Here is a 23,228-nt window from a genome sequence, read left to right as displayed (position 1 = left end):
TTATTCAGGTTAGATAGGTTATTCAGGTTACTCGGGTCGGTTATCGTGTCTATGTTATCAGGTCGACCCATTTAATAAATGGGTCGTCGTGTCGACCCGACCCGTTTATTAAACAGGTTAACTGTGTCGTGTCGGGTTACCCGTTTAATAAATGGGTCATGTTCGTGTTTGCCACATCCGACCCGTTTAATAAACGGGTCGTGTTCGTGTTGAGGTATTTTGACCCGCCAACCTGCCAACCCGACCCACCCACCCGACCTGATTGCCACCCCTAACTACCAGGTTATATAAAAATCAATAGCTTATATTGCCCAAAACTTCTATAAAAAAAAATAAGTTTTCTAATTGATGAAATTTGTTCCAAAACATGTTTTCTAATAAACAAACAATGATAAACACATTTGCAAATTCAAATTAAGCAAAGTGATTCCTTACGATTAAGTTTTTGGAATGGAGTCATTAGATGGTATGGTACTATCAACAGACACACACATTGAATTATATTTGCATTAGGCTTCATAAGATTTTAGCCTAGCCGGCTGGCTGCAACATGAAATTGCATATCTGGACCATATGTTCTATTGTGACCTAGATTCCGACCCCATAATCAGGTTGATCATCTAGGGACAATCAAATAACTAAAGTAAGCCATATCAAAATAGTAGTAATCACTCTTGCAGTTTGTATCTACATATTTAATAGCAGTACCAGGGATGAGTATCATGAACGTACACAAGCTTACACAAAAAAAACTGTAACTAGTTAACGGATACAAAACTAATGCTCAATATATAACAATGTTATCTCTTTATTGCAATTAAAACACCATACCAAGAAAGGCCTTGTTGTTATCAAATTTACAAACCAAGAATGGGAATTGCACTATTTGGTTATTATGATAGGATACCTATTTGTTACCTTAACCAAATGGAAGGAAAAGCGATAGTAATGCCAAGAATCTTTATGATGTTCAGAATTAGAAGCTTCTGATGGCTTTTCTCGCATTACCAGGAATAAGTGTTTTTTTGCAGAATTGTTGATATTTTCAGGAATAATTACTAGCCCAAAATACCTTGTAATATAAAAAATACTGATTAGTTTTGTAATTTCAATTGGAATTACATTAACTCCTATTTATTTATTATTTATCAATAGGAAGTAATGCTTTCATACAAGATTTCACAGTTGTTTTCCTTTTTTAACTTTTTCTTGATGAAAAAAAAGTTTAAAAAATGGAAACAACTCTGAAATCTAGTTTGAAATCATTACTTCCTATTGATCAATAATGAATAAATAAGAGTTGATGGTTTCCCAAATTGTACAAGGTGGATTAAGAAAAGAGGCAATGTTTTTTAGATTTTAATAGGTGAATAGAGAAAACTTTTTAAGAGCTAATAGTTCATTGTCTTTTAATAGTAAGCTTTAATCATTTCAATGACTGATTAAATATCAAAAAAATTCTAAACATTGCCTACATTTAAAATATCATGGATTTATCACAATATTAAGGGCATGTTTGCAATGCCTTGTGATTCTTGGATCATCTCAAGATCCTGTGCTTGCAAATAATAATCACAAAATTTTCTCAAGGTTAGTGAAACATGAAAAGTATAAGTTGTGAGTAATTGCTAGTTGTGATTGATTTTGTGTTGAATGAGCGACATCAGCATCCTCTATGTCTAGAACAAGAAAATCGACAGAGAAGTAAAAGTCTTCAACCTTGACTAACACATCTTCCAAGATTTCTCACGGAAACTTGGTAGACCTGTCAACCAACTGCAAGACAGTAGTCGTGGGCTTTAAATCTCCAATCCCAAAAGTGTCATATAGGGAACCCGACAATATGTTCACACTTGCCCCAAGATTGAGCAATACACGCTCGATAGTCATGTTCTATACAACACACGAGATAATTGGTGCCCCAAGATCTTTGAGCTTAGGTGAGGCTTGGTGTCGAAACACGGAGCTCACTTGTTTGGTCAAGAAGATCATCTTGGGCAACAACCTCGCTTTTCTCTTCTGCGTGCAAAGTTCTTTAACGAATGTTGCATAGGTAGACACTTATTGGATGGCATCAAGCAGGGGGATATTTATGTGAACCTGCTTAAACAGGTCACGCATCTCGTGCGTGCATGCCCTGCTTGTCAACATTGTGTGATTTAGCCAAGGCCTCGGGAAAATGGGCTCTGGGAGTATACGAAGAAGGCACAAGCCGTGGGCTCTGTCTATTCTCCTTGGGCCTGGTAGAGGAAATCGACTAGTCAGTAGGTGTAGCAGTGGGCTCGTCAGTCGACTCCTGAGTAGGGTGGAATACCTTCCCACTCTGAAGGGTCATAACAGAGTTGTCTTGCTCTTGGTGGGACTCTCTGATGTGCAAGCCATGATACATGGGTTCCTTACCCTTCATGTTGACGACTGACTGACTAGGGAGGCTTCTTTCGCTTTGCCTGCTCAAGGCTTCAACCAATTGTCTCATCTGAGTCTCTATCTTCGCTATCGACTGCGTGTGACAACTAAGGTTGGCCTTAATGTCAGAAAATGCCTCGAGCAGCTTCTCCTGAAAAGGTGGGCTTGATGTGGGTGTCTGAGGAGAAGGCAGGCTAAGTTGGAGATGAGCTTGAGAAAATATGGGATGCATGTAACCTTGTGGGAGGTTACCCTATCTATACTGGGTCTAGAGAGGCATGTGGGGTGGCTCTTATGGATTTCTCCACACAAAGTTGGGATGATTTCGCCATCCCGGGTTATAGGTGGGTGCATAAGGATCGTGCGCCAGATTGGCAAAACCTTGGGCAACATTCACTTGCTCCTGAATGAATCAGGATAGAGTGGTGTTGTCGAACACTCAGAAACAAAGTGTGCAGGCTAGCGCATAGCTTGCACACTTTTCCTACTTGATTTAATGAAGCTAGGTTGGCCAATAATTGATCAACTTTCCTGGTCAACTGGTCCACTTTGATTTGCAAATCATGTTTGGACCCAACTTCATAAATCCCTCCCTTCTTAGGACCACTAGGAACAGGTGTGGTCCTATCAAGTCTCGAGGACAGGGCGTGGTGCATGAAATTTTTGCTTAATGTATCGAATAGAGCCCATGCCTCATCCTCGCTCTTGAGCATGAACGTGCCCCCGCACGAAGAATCAATCATTTTTTTGTCCTTTTTGGTCAGGCCATCGTAAAAGTACTCCACCAGTTACCAATAAAGCACCTGGTGGTGGGGGCACTTTTGGATAAGATCTTTCATCATCTCCTAAGTCTCGTGGAATTGTTCTCCTTCAATTTGAAAAAAACCGGTGATGGTTTTTCAATATTGGTTCATTTTACTAATCGGGAAGTATTTCTTGAGGAACTCTCTTTGCATGTGTTTCCAAGTGGTAATCTGAACTGTATCTAAGGCCTTCAGCCAATACTTAGCTTTGTCCTTGAGGAAGAATAGGAACAACATTAACCTCAATGCGTCATCCCCAAAATTATTGATCTGCATATTGGAGTAGATCTCGAGGAACTCATCGAGATGACGGTAGGGGTCTTCGTTGCTCAGGCCATAGAAAGATTGAAGCATCTGGATTATGTAGGCCTTAATATCAAACAGAGGCGCTCCTACAGCGGGTCTCGTGATGCAGGAGGCGGGAGTATAAGCATTAGGAGTGAAGTACTCCCTAAGAGAATGGGTCAATTGCTGATCTTGGGCCATGGGGCTGGATCAACGGGCTCTCCTAATAAGGGACTCGGAGTCCTCAACTATCTCAGCAAGCTCGGGGTCAAGCGAGCGTCACCCTTGCATGCACCTTAGGGTAGATCGGTGCAACAACCATCCTTAGTAAAAGGTTTTCTAACTACCTAACGTGCAATGCAGCCAAACCACAGCAAACCACAAAGCAGGTAAAAGAAAATTAAAATAAGACTAGAAAGCAGTAAATAAACAAGCGTCACACACTTGTACCCAAAAGATATTTTGCGAGAAGCAAACTATGGGCACGGTACCAATTATATGCAGTCACCTCAAAGGGTATCCTAATTGGTGGGCCGTGCAAGAAAGGTAAGCTGGTATCTAGGGTTTGCAAGCAACGTGGTTCTAAACCTAAATGCTGAAAAGAAACTAAACAATCCTAAATATGAAGTAGGAATTAAACTAAGCAACCTAAATAATAAATAGAAAGTAAACTAGCAACCTATAAAACGTGAACAACGAATGGCAATAAAGTGAATACTCGTATAAATCGTTGTTCCTCGGCAACGACGCTAAAAATTTGATGCAACTTTTTCAATAGAGTATTTTTAAAATATATTTTTAATAAAAATGTATATGCAAACCGTGCATCAAATAATAAAAACTGGCTCACACTAGTGGTGGAGTCTGGGTCGAACTCAGGAACAAGAAATACTTTGTATTCAAACACACAATCTAAACTACGCTTTATTGTCTTGAAAATAAAATAAAAATAATTAATTAATTTAACTAAGAGTGTTGCCCTTGCAGAGGGCTTAAACAAATAAATAAATGGTTTTATTACAGACCCAAATGAATAAATAAAATCCTAATCTAAAAATAAAAGAAGAAGTCTTTAGTGCTTCGAGTCTTCTTGTCCCCTTCTTGTTCCTAGTTAAGCTTTTTTTCTTTTGCTCTTTGAGAGTTCTCTGAGAGCATTTTTTAGGGCTTGAGGGGACCTCAGAGGGCACTTCAGGGGTACAAAAAGGGGCTCACCATACATCCACATGCTTCTCTGTAAAACACAAAAACAAAACACCAAGTAGAAAAAGAAATCTACAAGAAAATCAAATGTAAATATGAGAAAAAAATCACAAAAACATGAATATGATTAACATGAACTAAACTAATAACATGAACTAACTATGAACTACTTGTAACAACCTAACACTAAAAGACAAAATAGAAAAACAACCTAACTCGCTAATCAAAGACTAATTTGTAATAACTAATTCAAGAAAATAACTAATGACAAATTGAACTAAATTAACATGAACTAAATGTTGTACGGTTTTTTAGAACTAACAAATAAAACTGGAAAGTAAACTTAACCTAATCTATGCTAAAGATCAAATGCAATAATAAAAGCAAAATTCGGCTATTCCTATTAACAAACTATATCTAATTCTAAATTGCAGATGGAAACAGAAAAACTAAACATGCTTACGTGAATCACACAAACCAAGGTTAATTAATGCATGCTGGAAATAAATAGAAACTAAACTACAACATTATACAATAAAAAAAACTACTCTAACCTATGCTTAAGAAAATGATAGTTACCAAAAAAAAATTTGGCTATGTTAATATTAACCCCCAACCTATCAAAAAATACAAATTCTAAATGACTAACAGATTGACATACTTCTAACTAACCAGATTGCAGGAAATAAATTAAACTCACTATCAACTAACATTAACAACCTAACAACTTGGTCAAACTAATAAACGATGTGCTTCAAAAAAAACACAGCCAATAAAAATGTGAACCCAAAAAAAATGGCTGAACAAAAAGAAATAACTTGCTGGAACTAAATAATCTAGGCTATGTATGCAATGAACTAATCTAATTACCAAAAAAAAATTGGAACCTGACATGAATTAAAACTGCAATAAAAAAAATAAAGGTCAACTATCTAATCAACTACCAAATAATTATTCAATAAAAACGATAATTGGTGAAGTTACATAACTACCTCTAATCTAGCTAATAAATATAAAAAAATTGGAATTAAAAGCCTAACTACTTGACTGATAAAAGAAAGCAAACGAAATTTAACCTAGGCTATTCTAAAGAAAAACGCTAATTGGATAAAGTAAGGCTTATCGGCTACTAAAAAAAACTTTCTCTAATTGATCTAAAAAACATTAAAATAAAAGAAACGTGAAACAAGCTATTCTAATCTAGATCTAACCTAAAACTAATCAAGAAAAGTATGCAGCCCTATGTTAGACCCATCGATCTACCTAAATCAAGACTGCTCTATTCATAAATAAAGAAATGGCTACGCTAGATCAAAATGAAATATATATATATATATATATATATATATTATTTTTTTCGATGCAAAAAAGCTAAACTATCTAGATTAAATCATATGAATATGCAGATAATGCAATGATCTAACAAAACTACATGTGATGCTATGCTTTATGCGATGCAAAACCTAAAACTACGGTGAAATGGGGGAGAAAGAAGCAAACCGAACGATCTGCTTCCAATGGATTGGATGAGAAGAGAAGATGCTTAATCCCAGCTGAATGCACGCCTCCCTGACAAAAAGAAAGGTTGCCAACAATGGATTAAATGAGAGAAGAAAGAAGAAAAAGAAGAAGAAGAGAGGGGAGAAATCGACAAGGGAGAGAGAGAAGAGAGAGAGAGGGAGCAAAGGGGGCATTTTCTCAAGAGGAAAAAATGTCCCCTCATGCTGAAAAAATTCTGTATATAATGAGTGAATTAGGTTAAAACAAACTTTTTAAAAAGATTCTAAAGATTTTTGATAATTTCCAAAAAATAGTCTCTTATGAAAAACGTGTTTTTCTGAAATGAGAATTTTTAAACTAATTAATATTAATTAAATACAACCTAATCTAACTAAACTACAATTAAGAAAACTCTAAACTAATAAAAAAAACACTAAAAACGCAGGGCAAGCATTGAAATACCTGATTTTCTAATAATTCTATTTTCAATGTGGTTTCTCAAAACTAACGATAAAAATAGGTTTTTAAAGTGATTTTATCATGGATCATGCATAAATAAAGATGAATAAAATGTAAAATATATGCATGATCACCTACCAAGTACGAGAGAGCAATAAGTACCTTAATGAATCAATAATGTTATCATACTATTTCTTTAATGTTTCTATCAGTATTAATTGTGGACCTCATATAATTGTACAACCTGAACTCCTTCACATTCATATTCATTTTCCAAAGAACCCTGTGTTAGTTGTCTCGGTTGACAAAAATTAAGATCTGCAACATAAATCAAGTGTAAAGTCGTTGTGCATATGAAATTTTATGTTTTATAAGTAAGTTGTCCAATGGATACCGTGTTAGATTCAATTAAAGGATACAACAATTTGTCGCTCTCCAAGCATCCACAAGTCACATCTTGCATCCCTTTAGTTTGGACCATTTGCTGTGAACAGTTAATATTTTACAATTAGTTTTTATTAGTCAGTAGAAAAACAACAAAAATAATATTTTTAAGACTCACAGAGAAAGATGGAGTAAGGTAAATGGTCCTACTCTTGTTGTTGTGTCATGATTGTGAGATACTTAGAGTATTTCTATGAATCTTACTAGATGCTATATAATCAAAATTTATAATACAATCATGTTATATTCAAATGACTTTACATACAAACGTTATAAATGAACAAAGTAACTAACGTGTAAATCTAACACTTACGTCACTTGCCAACATAGTTTCTTTATAAAATTCAAGCTCTTATTACTCTTTTGGTTGTTGCACATCTTTTTTTTCTCATTAACATGTTATCATCACCAATTGAAATTAAATATAAATGTATACATGTTAGTACCACTAGTTGTATATACATGACATAGGACATTCTTTATACCTCAAGCACCATAATTCGGTTCTTGCTTGGGTGAGGGGGTAGGGGTTTCTCTTTCTGTTGTCATGTTTTCCTTTATGTGTATAAGTATTCATCACGAAATACCTAAGATACAAATAAAAGATATAAGAAATTAGAGCAGTTCATTAAAAATAATAAATACAAAAAAGTAATTATTAAACAACTCTTAACAAATACGCATTTTGCAAATCATAAGTACTCAAACATACTGTTTTTTTGTGTTTTTGCCTGTTGTGGCCAACCTCACCACATACACTGCACTTTTATAACATAACAACTTTGTGTTTTGTCCTCTGTCTCTTCACCTTAGATCACCCTGCTTTACAAACCATTTTTAGTAAATAGACAATTCTAAGAGTCAATGAAGTGATGTATGAGACATTATTCATCATCAAAAGGAATGGATATGCATCAAATATTGCTCGATATGATTCAACTATGAAGAACTGGTCGCAGTAATCCTTTGGTAGCTTGCTCTCATATAAAATGCATGTGAATCGCATGTTCACATGGAATCCTTCTAATCTGCCACTCTTCAAAAGAGCATAATTGCTTCTCAAGATCAATATTGTAACCATGAAATTGGTTATGAGCTTCGTATCAATGTTGGTGGCAATGCACTACCTACACAGGTAGTTGTTGTACCTTTCTCTTAGGTGCCTCTACCTTTTCTTTGACCTCAGGCACTATAATACCTCACATTTTTTACCCGATATTTTTTCTAAAGGAGTTTCATCAGCATGAGACGAAGTCTTTCAATAAAAGGAATTAAGGGCTTATCATGTATGACGAGAATCCACAAATTAAAGTTCTTTGCCAATATCTTTTTGCTGAAAAGTGATTTTTAACCTAATGTTCTAGCTTGATGTCAGTGGTGTAATACATGTAGATTTTTTTGTAATTATTAAATAAATAAAGATAATTTTTTATGTCTCAATTTGGGTTAAATTAGAATTGAATTTGAATGTCAATTTGAATTTGAATCTCACGTTAATTTGAGTCTTAATTTGAATTTGAATTACAAGATCAATTTAGTTTGGATTTGAATTAAATGTGAATTTTAATTTAAGTTGCAATTGAATTTGGATTTGAGATTTAATTGAATTTGAATTTAGATTGGATTCTCATTTGAATTTAATTTGGAATTAGTTGAACCTAATTAAGAAAGATGGATCCATAGGGTGGGACCCCCCCCCCCTCCCCATGCGGCTCTCTTGAGGTTAGAGTCATAATTCAGAAAGATTCAATTAAGTTCTCAAAACTTCTTAAATTATTCTAATGTCAAACTTAAGCCAATAGTTTCCTATTTCATAAATGAGACTAGGTGTCTCATAGCCTAATTATGTAGGAATTCTAAATGAGTTAGGATCTTTAGTTTTACACCAAATACACATGAAATTTAGTGGAAATTGAATTAGAATAGGATTTAAGAGAGTTTTCACAAGGGATTAGGAAATCCCATATGGCATGTTAAATAGGGTTCTTTTCTTCATTTATCCCACATGCCCCCTCTTGGAGTTTTCTCTCTACTCACTCTCATATTTTCTGCTCCCAACTCTCCCTATCTCTTCCTATTCTTCTTTCTTCCTTTCACATGCCCCTCTCATTAGGAAGAGGAAACCAGTGGCGGTTCGTTCGTAAAGGCCAAAATATGGTGATTGATCTAATATAGGTGAGCACCCTAGTTGTATTCTATTATCTTTTGGGATTCAACCTTAGTTTTAGATTTGAATTTGTACTTAGATCAGATGTTTTTCGAATTTATAGCCTCCATTTGATCATATGCAATTTTTGAGAGTTGTTTCGGATGTGTGAAGCCATAGAACTTGGATTTTTGTAAAAAATGTATGAAAAAATCTATACAAATAGGTTCATATCTTAAATTGATTCATGTAAATCCAGCTCTTGATTCAAGCTCATGGTTTAGAACCATGGATCGAGTCTTTCAGTGATTTTGTATCAGTTTTCATGAAACTACGCAAAACGACATTGTTATGGTATGTGATTTGGGATTTTGGATTATCCCAAATTTGAATCTTTATTTCTTTGTGTATTTAGCATATTGAAAATGCTTATGCATTGATTGAATATGGTTTTGGTGGATTAGAAATCTCGTTGGAGGCTTTCGTAAACTCAAAATCTTTTCAAAATTTGTTTTTAAGAAAAATGTGTTTTTCTTATGTGAAAACAATGGTCCATATGTTTGATTCATAATATATATATATATATATATATATATATATATATATATATATATATATATATATATATATATATATATATATATATGTTTTTGTTTTTGTTTTTACAGTATATTTAGATATGTATATGCATGAATATAGTGTGTGATTGATGAAAAAAAAATCATTGGATGCATGTTTTTGGTGTTTTTAATGAAAAACATAAAGTTCTTGATATGTTTTCTTGAAAACTACATGTTGTCTTGTATTTTTATCTCAACCGTACTTAAATAAAAATATATTTTTCCAAAATGTAAACGCATAAATCTTTACAATTTAGAGGTATGTTGCAGACATAAGAAAGCAATCTCAAAAAAAATTGGGCTCAAATCAGACTAGAACGTAGGTTACACATTTTTTAGAAAATGCATAGCTCCTAATATATTTTGGATTTATGACTAATATTTTTGTGTTAGTTTGTATATTTAATAACATAATAAAAATCTTATACTCTAATTTTTTATGGTTTGAAAAATAAAAATCATGCAATGTTCATGAACCTGAAATTTCTGAAAAGCAGTATGTCAAAGAATAGAAATAACATGTATTGTATAAATTTTAATTCTCTATTGGAAATGAGTTTTAACTCAGAGTTTTTTTCAACTTGTGTCAGACATGCCAAACTACCCTCAATAAAAATATCAAAATTTATTTCATTATATATAATGCATAGCTAATGTTTCTTCAGAAAGACTAAACCAAACAGAACTGTTCTGTGAACATAAAAGAGGTTGCACTTGCATATTTTTATTCTCTTATCCAGAATGAGTTTAGGTCTAGGTTTTTGCCTGTAGCTAACACGTGTGTGCACTTACAGTAAAAATTTTATATTTAAGTTCATTTTATTCAAACAGAATTTCTATTGACCAAAAAAATTTGTCTATACAATTCTGAATTTGAAACTTGTGTTTTCTTGCATGTCATGGTTCTGGAAGTGAACCAGTTAGACATGATTTAGCTCCATAGCTGAACCAAATAAACACATGACTTGTTAGAGTATAGTGTATGGGCCTAATGAGGTTGTATGGTTGTGCATTCACTTGTAAATATGTATTGATTTCTATGCTATAATTTTTTGTTGTAATGCTCAAATGAACTGCATGTTTTGTTAATGTACTTGCATAATGTTATGATATGCATGCATGATGTTATGAAATGCAGCATAAAGTTATGATATGATCATATGCAATATGATACTGAATATATGAAGCATAATAGTATGCATATATATACTGAATGTATGCTGGAATTAATGTTGTAATGCATGCATGAGGTGACTTATGTGTTGATACTATGTTTGAATTAATGCATGCTTGGGTTATGTTTATGCCTGAAATATGGTAATGTTTATGCCCAAAATGTGTTTATTGTTGTGCATGAATGGGTGGCTATTGACCTTGTGTGTGGTTAGTTATGTTTATGCATGCATGGCAAGAGAATTAATTAAATGAAGTAAAATATGCATTAATTCTCTTGAGGCTTATAAAGAGAGTGTAAGTGGTACTCTAGGCTATGTGGGATTTGTTTATAGCACGAAAGGTTATTTTTCTCAACCATAGAGAAATGGGGCTAAGCTATCACTACAATTGTGGAGTAGTATGTATATACTTTAGCTGAACGAATACTAATATATCAGGTTGGAGGGTTAGGGGCTCTCTCAATATTCGATCACCACACCCCAGAACCTGAGAAGAAGTGCAAGGCCACGTTAATAAGTCACAAATTGGTTAAAAATATATCTATCGTCTTCTTCTCTAGTAATAATTGTGTAATACTCATAGGTGTTTGTGATTGAGAAACAATTTTGTGTTGTGCATGTAAATAGAGTATTGAATGTGTCATCTAAGTGAAAAAAGATAATAAAAAATATGAGAAGCTAGTCATGCATTAAAGAGATGTTTAATTATTTTGTTAAGTCCATGCATTGATTAATTGTTCATGCATAAAATATGATATAAATATATGAATTGTTGAAGGTTATGTAAATGTTATTCTTTAGATGTACATGTGTTAATTATTATAATTATATATAGTTCTGCTTTATACATGTTGTATTCAAGTTATTAAATCATTCAAATTATTTGACGATATCTTAGTTTGTGCATTGTTTGTGTAATTTTTCTATACTTGGGGATGTTGTTCTCACTTCATATAATTTTAGGTGAGAATGCTTGATTGGATAGTTTCTTTTGGACTTGATGACTGGAGTATTGTTCAACCTTGTTTGAGAAGCTATGGGGTTTTGGCACCAAACTCTAAGAATGACTTATTGGTTTCGAACCCAACCTATTATGAATAGTTTTACTTAATTCAGTATAAATGATGATTTTTAAATTTATGAAATTTATTTGAATAATTTATGGTTCGATATAATGTTTGTAGCATTTCTGATTTTACATTTTTCATGATCTTTCTGTTTTCTTGATAAAGGGTTTTTGTCTTTGAATGTCTCTTTCTTAAACTTGGTTCTAGAGGGATATTAAACTCTAGCACTAGTGCACAAGTTGACTCCCTAGAGCTTAGTCTGATTGGAGTAATGTCATAGATAAGGCCTTGTATAAAAAAAATTACTCTAAAAATTATGTTATAAATCAGGGGCATTACAAGTGGCAACATAATTGTATGCAGCTAAATCTTTCATTCAATTTTTTTGAAGCAAATAAGTTCATTGTTATCTCATAATTGCTTGAACTACAATCCACCAAAGTGCATTGAGTCGTGAACCAATTTTTTTAGAAAAGTTCTTCATCAAGTGCTTCATGCAATATCTTGCATGACATGTAGGCTATCTGTGAGAACAACATACTTTAAACCTTCATGCTTATCTAAGATAACTATAAATTGTAAATTTTTTTTATATTTATTGAAGATAGTGAACTCTTCCTTCACATGCTCCAAAAACCTTTACCATAAATACTTTGACTCCTTATCGCCATCTGTAAATGCTACTGAAAGCATCTCACTACAAGGATCAATACTATGGTTTGAGAATAATATACTCGGTATCTTCTTATTAGAAATATGTCATCTACCATAATAACAAAAAAAAAATCTTTCAAAAGCTCATTGATGCATGTACCGAAGGATAAGAACCTGTACTTAAATCGATATTTTTTTCTCGACTTAAATATAACCTAGCGATCTTCGATTAGCCTTCATCAAATGATCCAAATAGGCAGGAAGCATCTTGAAGGACTCTTTAAATAAACCATATAGTACTTCTCTCATCCATTCTTGTCCATGCCATGATTGTTTATAAGTAACCTCTACATATTCTTTGTGATTGATATTATTTATTATTTCTCTTGGAGTCATCTTCAGGTTATCATGTATGTGTTTGTGAATAACACTTGAAATCCACTTGAAAGACATTTTTTCCACTACAAGGTTGCCCAATAATCCACCACATGTATTATTCTTTTCATACTTTTTTAATTGAAAGAACTTTGTTGTGTGCATCTTTTCGCTAGCATCATCCAAGGCAATCAACCATAGTCTACGGGTTTTATCTTGTGCATACGACAATGACTTTGTTATTCCATCTCTTCATGAATTTTGCTTTATTGTTATTTTTTATCACATGATCTTTCAAAAACTCATGATAGTATTAAAGATCATTAAACTTTTTGTCGAACGCAATTTCTCAATTGTTTGAGCTTGTTGTTAGCCACTAAAAATGTTCACAATCATTAACTATTTTGTTATGTAACTCGTTATGTAACTGAAATGCATATGCTTTCATTTTATGAGAATCCATTAAATGAGGACTTGTTCAACCACGTCTTATAGCGTAAAAACATAAAATAGTTCTACTGCCTAACAAATACTCATATAGCTATTTACAACTTACCATGTGTTCGATTTTTAAATTATCATTTGTGAATCATTTTCACCCGACATTATTTGTGCCATGTCATCAGTGTCTTGGTCCTCTCATATCATTTCTGAGTCTGGCTCAGTAGACATGATATAGTCATCATCATCGATATCATATGATTCTCCACTATTTACATCATCACTACTATGACTAGTTTATTGTTACATTGCATAAACTAAATCAAAATTCATTATATATATATATATATATATATATATATATATATATATATATATCACTTCCTTTGCTTTCATGCATACAACATTATTGTATTTTCAACTTTTAAGATTAACCATAAAAATATAACATTCATCACACCTAAATTATAAAGTCCAACAACTTGTACCTAGCTTTGTCATCTATCCTGAAAGATTGGATGTCATCCATATTACTGTGATATTGCGATAAAAATCACTAACACTAGTTTGCCCACGTAGTTTTACATTCTTTATAGTAATCTTTGATCATGTATAACATCAATTGTTTATGAAAGTTATTCATTGTCTGCATGTCAAACATTTATATTCTTAATCAATCCAAGCAACTGCATGCCCTCTGTGTGCCCAAACTCAATGTTTAAAACATCAATATCATTCACTGTTTGGGACAGTTGGATGTTCGTCAAAGGACATAGATGCACATTCTCCATAAGATAGTCATCATTTTATTCATCAATTGCTTCTTGTACATCACTTACAATTGCTTCTTGTTTAACTTCAAAAGAAACTTTTTCTTTGACTTTATGAGCAACTAAGTAAACATCAACACTAAATAACATCAATTTTATATCATCATCTATTCATATATGTTGGCTATCTAATTTTAAAAAAACTATACCTGAAGATCATTGACACTACTACATATACGATTTTAAAAAACTTTTAAGACATCTATTCATATATGTTGGCTATCTAATTTTAAAAAAATATACCTGAAGATCATTGACACTACTACATATAAGATTTTACATGACATTAAAGTTATAAATTCCTTATAATCATTGTTTTTAGATACATTATAGATCTCCAAGTAGAGTGATCAATGTTAAATTATTATATTTTAACTCTTTTAGAGGCCACCATTAAATGTTTACATAAACTGCACAACATATCATTCATCTAATAAAATAGCATATGAGAAATGGTCATCCACATATACTTTATACATTTAATTAACATAACTACCTACAATAACCTCTCTAAAAACCAACTATCTACAATAGCCCCTTAATTCTTATTCAATGCTTGTGCACAGTCAACCCTAGCCCCATTACTCCAATACAAAAATACCAAATATTAACTAAAAGATAAGCAAACAAACATAAACATATATATAACCTAAACATAGTAAACCATAAATTGTAAATCCGGTGGTAAATATTAAAATAAAAAACAAAAAAGTATACTAAAAACATCTACAACAACCAAACGAAAATATGCATGAGTCATTAAATGCTCATATCTATAAAAAAAACATTTGTTTAAAATAAAATAAAATAATATATATATATATATATATATATATATATATATATATATATATATATATATATATATAATTTGTATGAACGCACCTTTCGATCTAACCAGACAAGTCGATGAAAAAGATACAAAAACCTCATCAGAATGCAACAACAACTACGCCTTTATCCCAAAACAATTGGGGTCGGCGATATGAACCTCATAAGAATGCACCAAACCAATTTCACGAGAATCACCGCAAGAAGAGAAAGAAAATGCTTAGAGTTTTAGAGAAAAAAGGATCGGTTCTTTCAAGAAAAAAAATTGACCTTATATATGATTCAACAAGCATGCAAACTTAAAAAACTTATTTGTGATGGTTGTTTCAGAGTGTGAATTTCACGAAAATTTGCAACATGTTATAAATCACACATGTTTACAAAAAAAAACTTGAAGATAAGCTGCTGAAAAAAGTTTGCACGGCATCTTGCAAATGTCATACTATATATGTGAATTTAGTGCCTTATTTGTGATGATCATTTCAAAGTACAGACTCCTGCTGAAAGAAATTTTGCAGGGTATCTTACAAGGGCGTACTGAATTTAATCAGTATTTGCAAAATTATACATATTTCAGTTATATGAGGTTCACAAATTTGGTTAGGCAAACTTATCGTTTTTGTCGTAGAGTAAGATCATTTTCCATATCACAACACAACTTTGTTCCACCGCCAAATTCTATGCTTTTGAGGGACAATGAAATTATAACTGATATGAAGCCTAAACTTCAACATCTTGAACAGAAATTTTAGTTTCCAAATGTGACTAGCATAAGAATGGACTAGATAGTTCAAGCAATCAACTGCTTAAATGCAAATTTTGCTTGTCCAAAAAACAAATTTGTTTCCATATTTTTAGAAGATATTTACATAAAAATATACCCATTAACTGAAAGAATATAAGTTGCCAACAAGTTTATTTGCGAGAATGAATAAAGCATAGGAAGTGTGAGTATGCGCTTTAATGGACAAATACACCAAATAAATTAAAATAAAATTACAGAATTCAAAATTACAAGGATGCCTGAGCAATGGATTTCACTCCAGTCGAAAATAATAAATAACAAGGCGACACCAATTACTGAGAACTATATGGAATTGGGAAAATTGACCTACATCCTCTAATAAAAATCAGAATTTTAGAATAAATGCAGAATGAAAATTGTTTTTTTCTTTTCTTTTTCATTTATAACCCGAAGAAACCACAGCTGGGACTGGAGACATAATTCATAATGGACAATCTGGCAGCATAAAACTCTGAAGCTAGAACCCTCCACCCAGGGCCTATACTTGGCTTCGGCTTAGGCAAGCTTTGAACCTCAACTGCCCATCTTAACGGCCTTGGCTGAACCACACTACACCAACCACCTTCAGGGATGGAATGAAAATTGTCGTTCTCAATGATGACGACTAGTTCATGAACAGCATGGCATGGAAGCTCTCTCTCTCTCTCTCTCTCTCTCTCTCTCTCTCTCTCTCTCTCTCTCTCTCTCTCTCTCTCTTCAACCATTCAATATTGGATATCCTGATGGATTATACATTGCAATGAAATAATTTGCAGAAGTTTCTTTACCCATAGACTATTACACAATCATGATATCAAATTATAGCTTTTAACAGGTATGGTTTTAATTGACAATATCTACGGACCCTTGGTAAACAGAGCTTGATTTGTCAGGACAGAAAACTTGTTTGTCAGGTCTTTCTCATAACTTTTGTTGGATAAGAATTTCCGTTCTTTTCATCAAAAAGCTTCTGGACCACTTTGCATTGGCCCTTATGGCTGATGCTTCAGTTAGTTACCGCAGTAACATACATGTGAATGATACAACCGACTACTCCCCCCCACACACTTAAATGCCACCATGTTACTTTTCAAATATCCCTTCATCCGAAATGTGAGTGGACTCAGTTCCATTAACAATAGGTTGCAATGTATTTGAACTAAAATCACCTGAATTAGGGTGCTCTGTTTCATCTTGTTCAGCCTCCTTTTGCATTTCTCGAGCTCGAGCTTCACAGTGCATGCTCTGTTTAATGGCATCTTCATATGACATCTCATACCAAACGGTTCCTTTGCCAACTATTGATTTATTGTGGACATCAGTTTCTCTCTCTTGTTTGCTCTTCTCTGAGTTTTTGGGTTCACCCCAGTAATCATAGCGATACAATGGACTTGAAGGGTCATACCGATCCTTGCCAAAGTAGCTGTCATCCTTATATCTCTCTGGCTCCTCTAAAGGAAGGCCAAGTGCTTGACGACTGAAAAAACAAGCATAAGCATCATAACAGAAGTCACTATATAAAACGCATCACTACCAAAAATGGCATATAGACAAGTTATTTACACCACTGCATAAACGTAAATATAATCCTAAATATTTACACTATGCTCAAGGAATTTTGATCTGGATCTGGAATCTACCTTGTGTACCGTAGCACATCAATTAAGGCATTTTTCAAATTCCCACATCTTGGTCAAGAAATTTAAAAGATTCTGACTGAAATTTTGTTAGTTTATTCATCCTAAAGTTTGTCACTATTGTAAACTGTGTTTTTCCATACTTTTTAGAGTTCCAGCCAGTTTTGGCTGAATATTTTAGATGTACAAATATTGCTTTTGACCCCCCAAACACACCCTAATGCATTTCAGAGGGCTTGGGTACGAGATCTAAGAGTTCTAAGAGCGAGAGTTTTGGAAGGTTTTGATGCTTTTCATCATAAAAGGTGGTTTTTGTTTGAGAAGGGACCTCATTTTCGACCATTGAGTCAAAAGAAGGTGAACTTGACCACCTTCACCTTTTTTGGAGCCTTTGAGCTAAAGGCCTCCTTTCATCCATCTATGAAGGCTGAGGAAAAAAAAATGCTTTTCTTGTCTTAGTTTTGAGGCTTTACCACTGTCGGAGGTAATCCCAAATTCCAAAGATAAATCAATGAAGGTCCATCATCACTCTCGCCACAAGAGGGAATTCTGAATTACATGAAAATTTTGAAATTTATATTCCAAGTTGAAAGTAGTAGTTTAGTCTTAGGGTACTCAGATGTAGATTTAGAAAACTACAGTAATAGGAATTTAAGATATTAGATGAAATGTCCTGTATTTTATGTGTTATGAACGTCGATCTTTCAGATCGGCTGAAATATTAAGAATTATGATTGTGTTACTACATATTTATAATTTTCTTTGTTGAGTCTATTCTAGTGTATATTTGCTACATTTTATTTAGCTTTATTCCTAAACACTATTATGTTTTTTTATGATTATGTAATGCAAATTTATTATTGTGACAACATTATGATACAGATCCTTTTTTCTTTACAATTACATTTTACACCCTTGGTAAAAAGTATTGGTGAACTTCGCTAAATGTTAAATAGAGTAATTTTGATGATTTTCTAGTGCCATTAAGGCTACAATCTTGATGAGGGGGCTTCACTTGGTGCATCCATCAGTTTTCACCTGAAATTTAAATGGAATTCTAATATTTGATAACCCTCTTAATTACAAAAATGTCCACCCAACCTACTTGAATCTCAAAAGATCTCGACCACCTATTGTTTTGGGGTGGGCACAAGGAAAGTGTTCTAGGTAGAGTTCCTTATCGAGAATGTGGCCTTGCTGATACCAATAAACCACTGAAATAGCAAGATCAATACTTGAAGTTAAATTAAAGGATTTAGCTCCAAATATATAAATATCATAGTGGTATTTTCTCGGCCAGGGTTGTTCTCGGAGATATTTTCAAAAGTTGTCTTTTCTCGGGAAAATCTCTAGAAAATCTTGGGAGTTTAAAAATATTGAAAAAAATATATAAATAATAAGAAAAAAGATAAGAAAATAATAGTCTTGCATGATTTTTCTTGCAAAAATATAGAGAAACAAGTTTTAAAACATAAAAGTAAAAAAAAATGAAAATGTATGCTTACAATATAAAAAATTTATCTTTTTCTCTTGATCTGATATATTTTGAGTATTGGCAATATTTTGAAAATATAACGATACATTGCAGATAATATCAGCCGACCTGATATCACCGATATTTTCAAAATATTGACGATATTGGTGATAGTAATAAATATATATAAATATAACTTTAATCTTTTACATTTATGTTAGCAGCATTCAACTGATTAAAATAACCAAAACACCCACAAAAGTGAGTATTTTTTACAATTAGTTGAATGTTTCTAATGCTATAAAAAGGGTTTAAAGTTAGATTAAACCTATATATATATATAGAGAGAGAGAGAGATTGGTAATTGTGCGCTCAAGTCAATAACCTCTCTCTCTCTCACACACACATACACACACACAATCCAACACCATAGATGTGTTCAACTTCAACATGGTTTGTTTGCTAGAGATCACATGTAATTATATTCTTTTCAAGTACAATAATTGTTAAGTTTCAAAATTTTGGTATATTGTGGGCCGTATAATCACATAATCCAAATTTTGTTTTTTTACTAAACAAACTATGTAGATCATATATCGGGTTATTTGAAACGATCATTGGGTCCAAGATGGCTGCACACAAGGATACACCAAAATGTGGTGCACACTATACCTACATATATACATACATAGACATACATATACCTGTTCATTTTTAAACAATTATGTTGTTTTAACATTCCCTATTGCCTTGAATTATATTTACTTCAATTTAGGGACTAGTAGGTTCCCCACCCCTTCTAGGCTATCTTTTCCGGTTGCAAGGTATATTTCACTAGCCTTTTCTTTTGCACTTGATCAAGAACATTGAGATATAATAGACAAAAAGAAGGCATCAAATGTATCCAAACAATGGGAAACAAATGAGCAGATTGTTGAGTCATGTAAAATAATGTATTACTTTTGTGTGTGCTACACTTATAGAGCAATTACAAAGGTTACAATTGAGATTTAACGGTGGCTGCTAGGAGAAGTAGGGGTCACTATTTATGGAAGAGCCTCCTTACATTGTAACAACATAAACGCTATTGATATAGATTGTCATTTTACCAAGAGAGCTTATGAAGATGAAGACATTTCTCTTGAGCATGTGGGCTTTAAAGATCAAATTGCAGATGTATTCACTAAGAGTCTTGCTCCTTTGCGCTTTACCTCATTCCTTTCCAAACTTGGGATGATTCCTCTTGCGTCATTTCAAGTTTGAGAGGGAGTTTTGAGTCATGTAAAATAATGTATTACTTTTGTGTGCTACCCTTTCATGTATATCTTATTATTTAGAAGGGTATTCGTGTTAGAGAAGGGGGGTCGACCCTTATATTGTTGTAACTCCTTTCATTATGCTGAATGAAGTTTCCTTTTGGCATTGCCTCCCTATGCTCTCTCTTATCTTCTTCCTGTTCTAGCACTATTACAGACCGCATTTCCCAACAGTATCTTAGGGTCGACCCTTATATTGTTGTAACCCCTTTCATTATGCTGAATGAAGTTTCCTTTTGGCATTGCCTCTCTATGCACTCTCTATCTTCTTCCTGTTCTAGCACTATTACAGACCGCATTTCCCAACAGTATCTTACATTAGCTAAAAGTATTTTATTAACTTTCATTTAGAATTCATCAAAGAAGAAAATACTAAATTAGGTAAATCCAGAAATTCCAAATATTATCTTAGATGCTGCAATCTCGTGACATACACATGAATTTGGCATGTGGCCATTAATCATAGGTGCTTCCAAAAAAGCTATTGAGAAGGTAAATTTAGTGAAGAGGAAGTTCATTAAAACTATGCTAGAGGACATTCAATAAAACTATGCTATTTAGCAGCAGATAAAGAAAAAGAAACAAATACGAAAAATACCAGCTTATATCTCTAATAAGAGCTTCTCTCTCCTCCAGAGATCTTTGCCAATGAATGAAGTCATAATCGTCCATTTCAATGTTTCTGCGCAATTTTGTTACTTTAAACTCTTCTCCTCTTTCCTTTGCTTCCTTCTTTAATTTGTTATTAAGCTGTTTCAAATGAGGAAGAAATTTATCTCAAACATCAAATAAAAAATGAGTGAAACTTCCAAGCAACCTACCTTGCACTTCATACATAAAATTGATAGGTTCTTTGTAGCAAAAGATGAAAATTTAACAGAAAATTCTATTATAGTATATTATATATATATACCCCCCCCCCACACACACACACACACTACTCGGATATGTCACATAGATACTCCATGCTAGTCATGTTGGAAAGTTCACAAAATGTCCATGTTCCAACTTCAGCCATCATGTGATATAGCCACTCTGGAAGCCCTCCTCTATCATCCACTCCTTGCTTCCGGACTTCGGAGACCAAAGACACCCAAGAACTTCCTAGAACCATGTCTTCATGGAAACAGATGAAGAAAAGTTCAGAACTCAGTAAGACAACAGAAAATGTAATGCCCCAAAATCCTGAACTTGTAAACTTTTAGGAAAATTGAAACTTGGCAATCAATCATTTTTTCAGAGTTTAAAATGGTACTTCAGTTTGAAAGAATAAGTCAATGGACCTTGAGCACATTACAAGTAAACTTTATTTTACACAATGGATTTGTATCTCTATACAATCATTGAAACCACATAGATTCAAAACAAGGTTTTTGATAATTAAAGTTTACATAAAAAGAGAAATTTCAAAAGAAACCCTTATACAAAATTACAAAATGTACTCAGGAGCGAAACAACAAAAAAAGAGTGCGATCTTGATATCATCACGTCATCGCCTGTAACATCAACCGAATCATCACCTGTATCTCATAAAATAGGTTGGTGTATAGATTGTAATGAGATATTGCGGAAATATAAAGAGTGCTCATAAGCACTTACAACAATGAATAAAAGAGACAATATCACAAGTCCACTAAAGGACAATGCAAGCACAAGCCTTTAAGAAGGCAACAATATAAAAAGCCTCTTCTTGAAAAGAGAGAGAGTTCTCAAGAATGCAAATATAAAAGGGGTTCACCCCTATTTATACAAGAGGAAGTGGAAAGAAAAGGAGGGCCAAGGGCCTCAAAAGGAGAGCCCAAAAAGGGGCTCCCATGGAGTCGTTGGGAGCCCCCAATGGTCACATTTGTGACCGTTGGGGGCTCCAACGACTCTATGGTTGGAGCCCCTGTTGGTTCCTAAAAAATATAAAAAAGAAAATTAAAAAATAAAAAAAGGGATTACATTTTAACAAAAAAAATAAAAATAGTTGTTTTCTAAAACAACTATGTGAAATTACAAAAATGCCCCTATCGGGTATTGATGTAATATATATATGAAGTACATGTTAACACCCCCCCTCAAACTTTACGGGGAAATGACGGAAAGTTTGCCAAGAAGAAACATGAAGCGGGAAGCCGGAAGAGCTTTAGTAAAGAAGTCTGCCAACTGATATTCTGAAGTGACATACGGTAGAGCAATTGTTCCTCATAAGTATTCGTCACGAACATAGTGGCAATCCATTTTAATATGTTTGGTACGCTCATAGAAGGTATGATTGCTTGCAATATAGATGGCACTATTGTTGTCGCAACATAATTTTGAAGCTTCGGTAATATCAACCCCCATGTCTTTAAGCAGACTGCGAAGCCATACAAGTTTCATTGTTGTGGTTGCCATAGCCCGATACTCAGCTTCAGTAGATGATAGTGAAACTTTCTGTTGCTTCTTGCATCGTCAGGCAATCAAAGAGTCCCCTAAAAAGACACAAAAAACAGTAGTTGAGACTCGATAATTAGGATTACCTCCTCAATCTGCATCAGTATAAGCAAGAAGATTCAAGGAAGACGAGGATGATAGAAATAGCCCTTTATTGATGGTGTTCTGAATGTAACGGATGATCCGGAGAACAGCACTCATATACACAGTTGTAGAAGCATGCTGAAATTGACTAACTGAGTGAACCGCATGGGTGATATCTGGTCTGGTGATGGTTAAGTAGGTGAGAGACCCAATGAGTTGTCTGTAGGGTCTGGGATCTTCCAGAAGAACCCCATCCTCCAACCGTAATTTGGCATTAAT

At 33.5% G+C, this 23,228-nt stretch overlaps 1 protein-coding gene across 1 annotated transcript in view; it reads right to left on the bottom strand.

The window, feature by feature from the left end:
* Positions 1 to 16,799: 16,799 nt before the first annotated feature.
* Positions 16,800 to 23,228, bottom strand: part of PDE312 (Nucleic acid-binding, OB-fold-like protein) — a 59,111-nt gene continuing 52,682 nt past the window's right edge. The window contains exons 11-12 of the mRNA XM_090003388.1: positions 21,046 to 21,197; positions 16,800 to 17,497 (exon numbers count right to left, since the gene is read on the bottom strand). Coding sequence (XP_089859514.1) covers positions 17,104 to 17,497; positions 21,046 to 21,197 — 546 coding nt within the window. The 3' untranslated portion in view covers positions 16,800 to 17,103. The remainder of the gene's footprint in view (positions 17,498 to 21,045; positions 21,198 to 23,228) is intronic.

Source organism: Nuphar pumila, chromosome 4 (assembly GCF_984573655.1).
Source record: "Nuphar pumila chromosome 4, dmNupPumi1.hap1.1, whole genome shotgun sequence".
NCBI lineage: Eukaryota > Viridiplantae > Streptophyta > Magnoliopsida > Nymphaeales > Nymphaeaceae > Nuphar > Nuphar pumila.
Note: the sequence above shows the minus strand (reverse complement) of the source record. Positions and strands in the feature narration are given on the sequence as shown.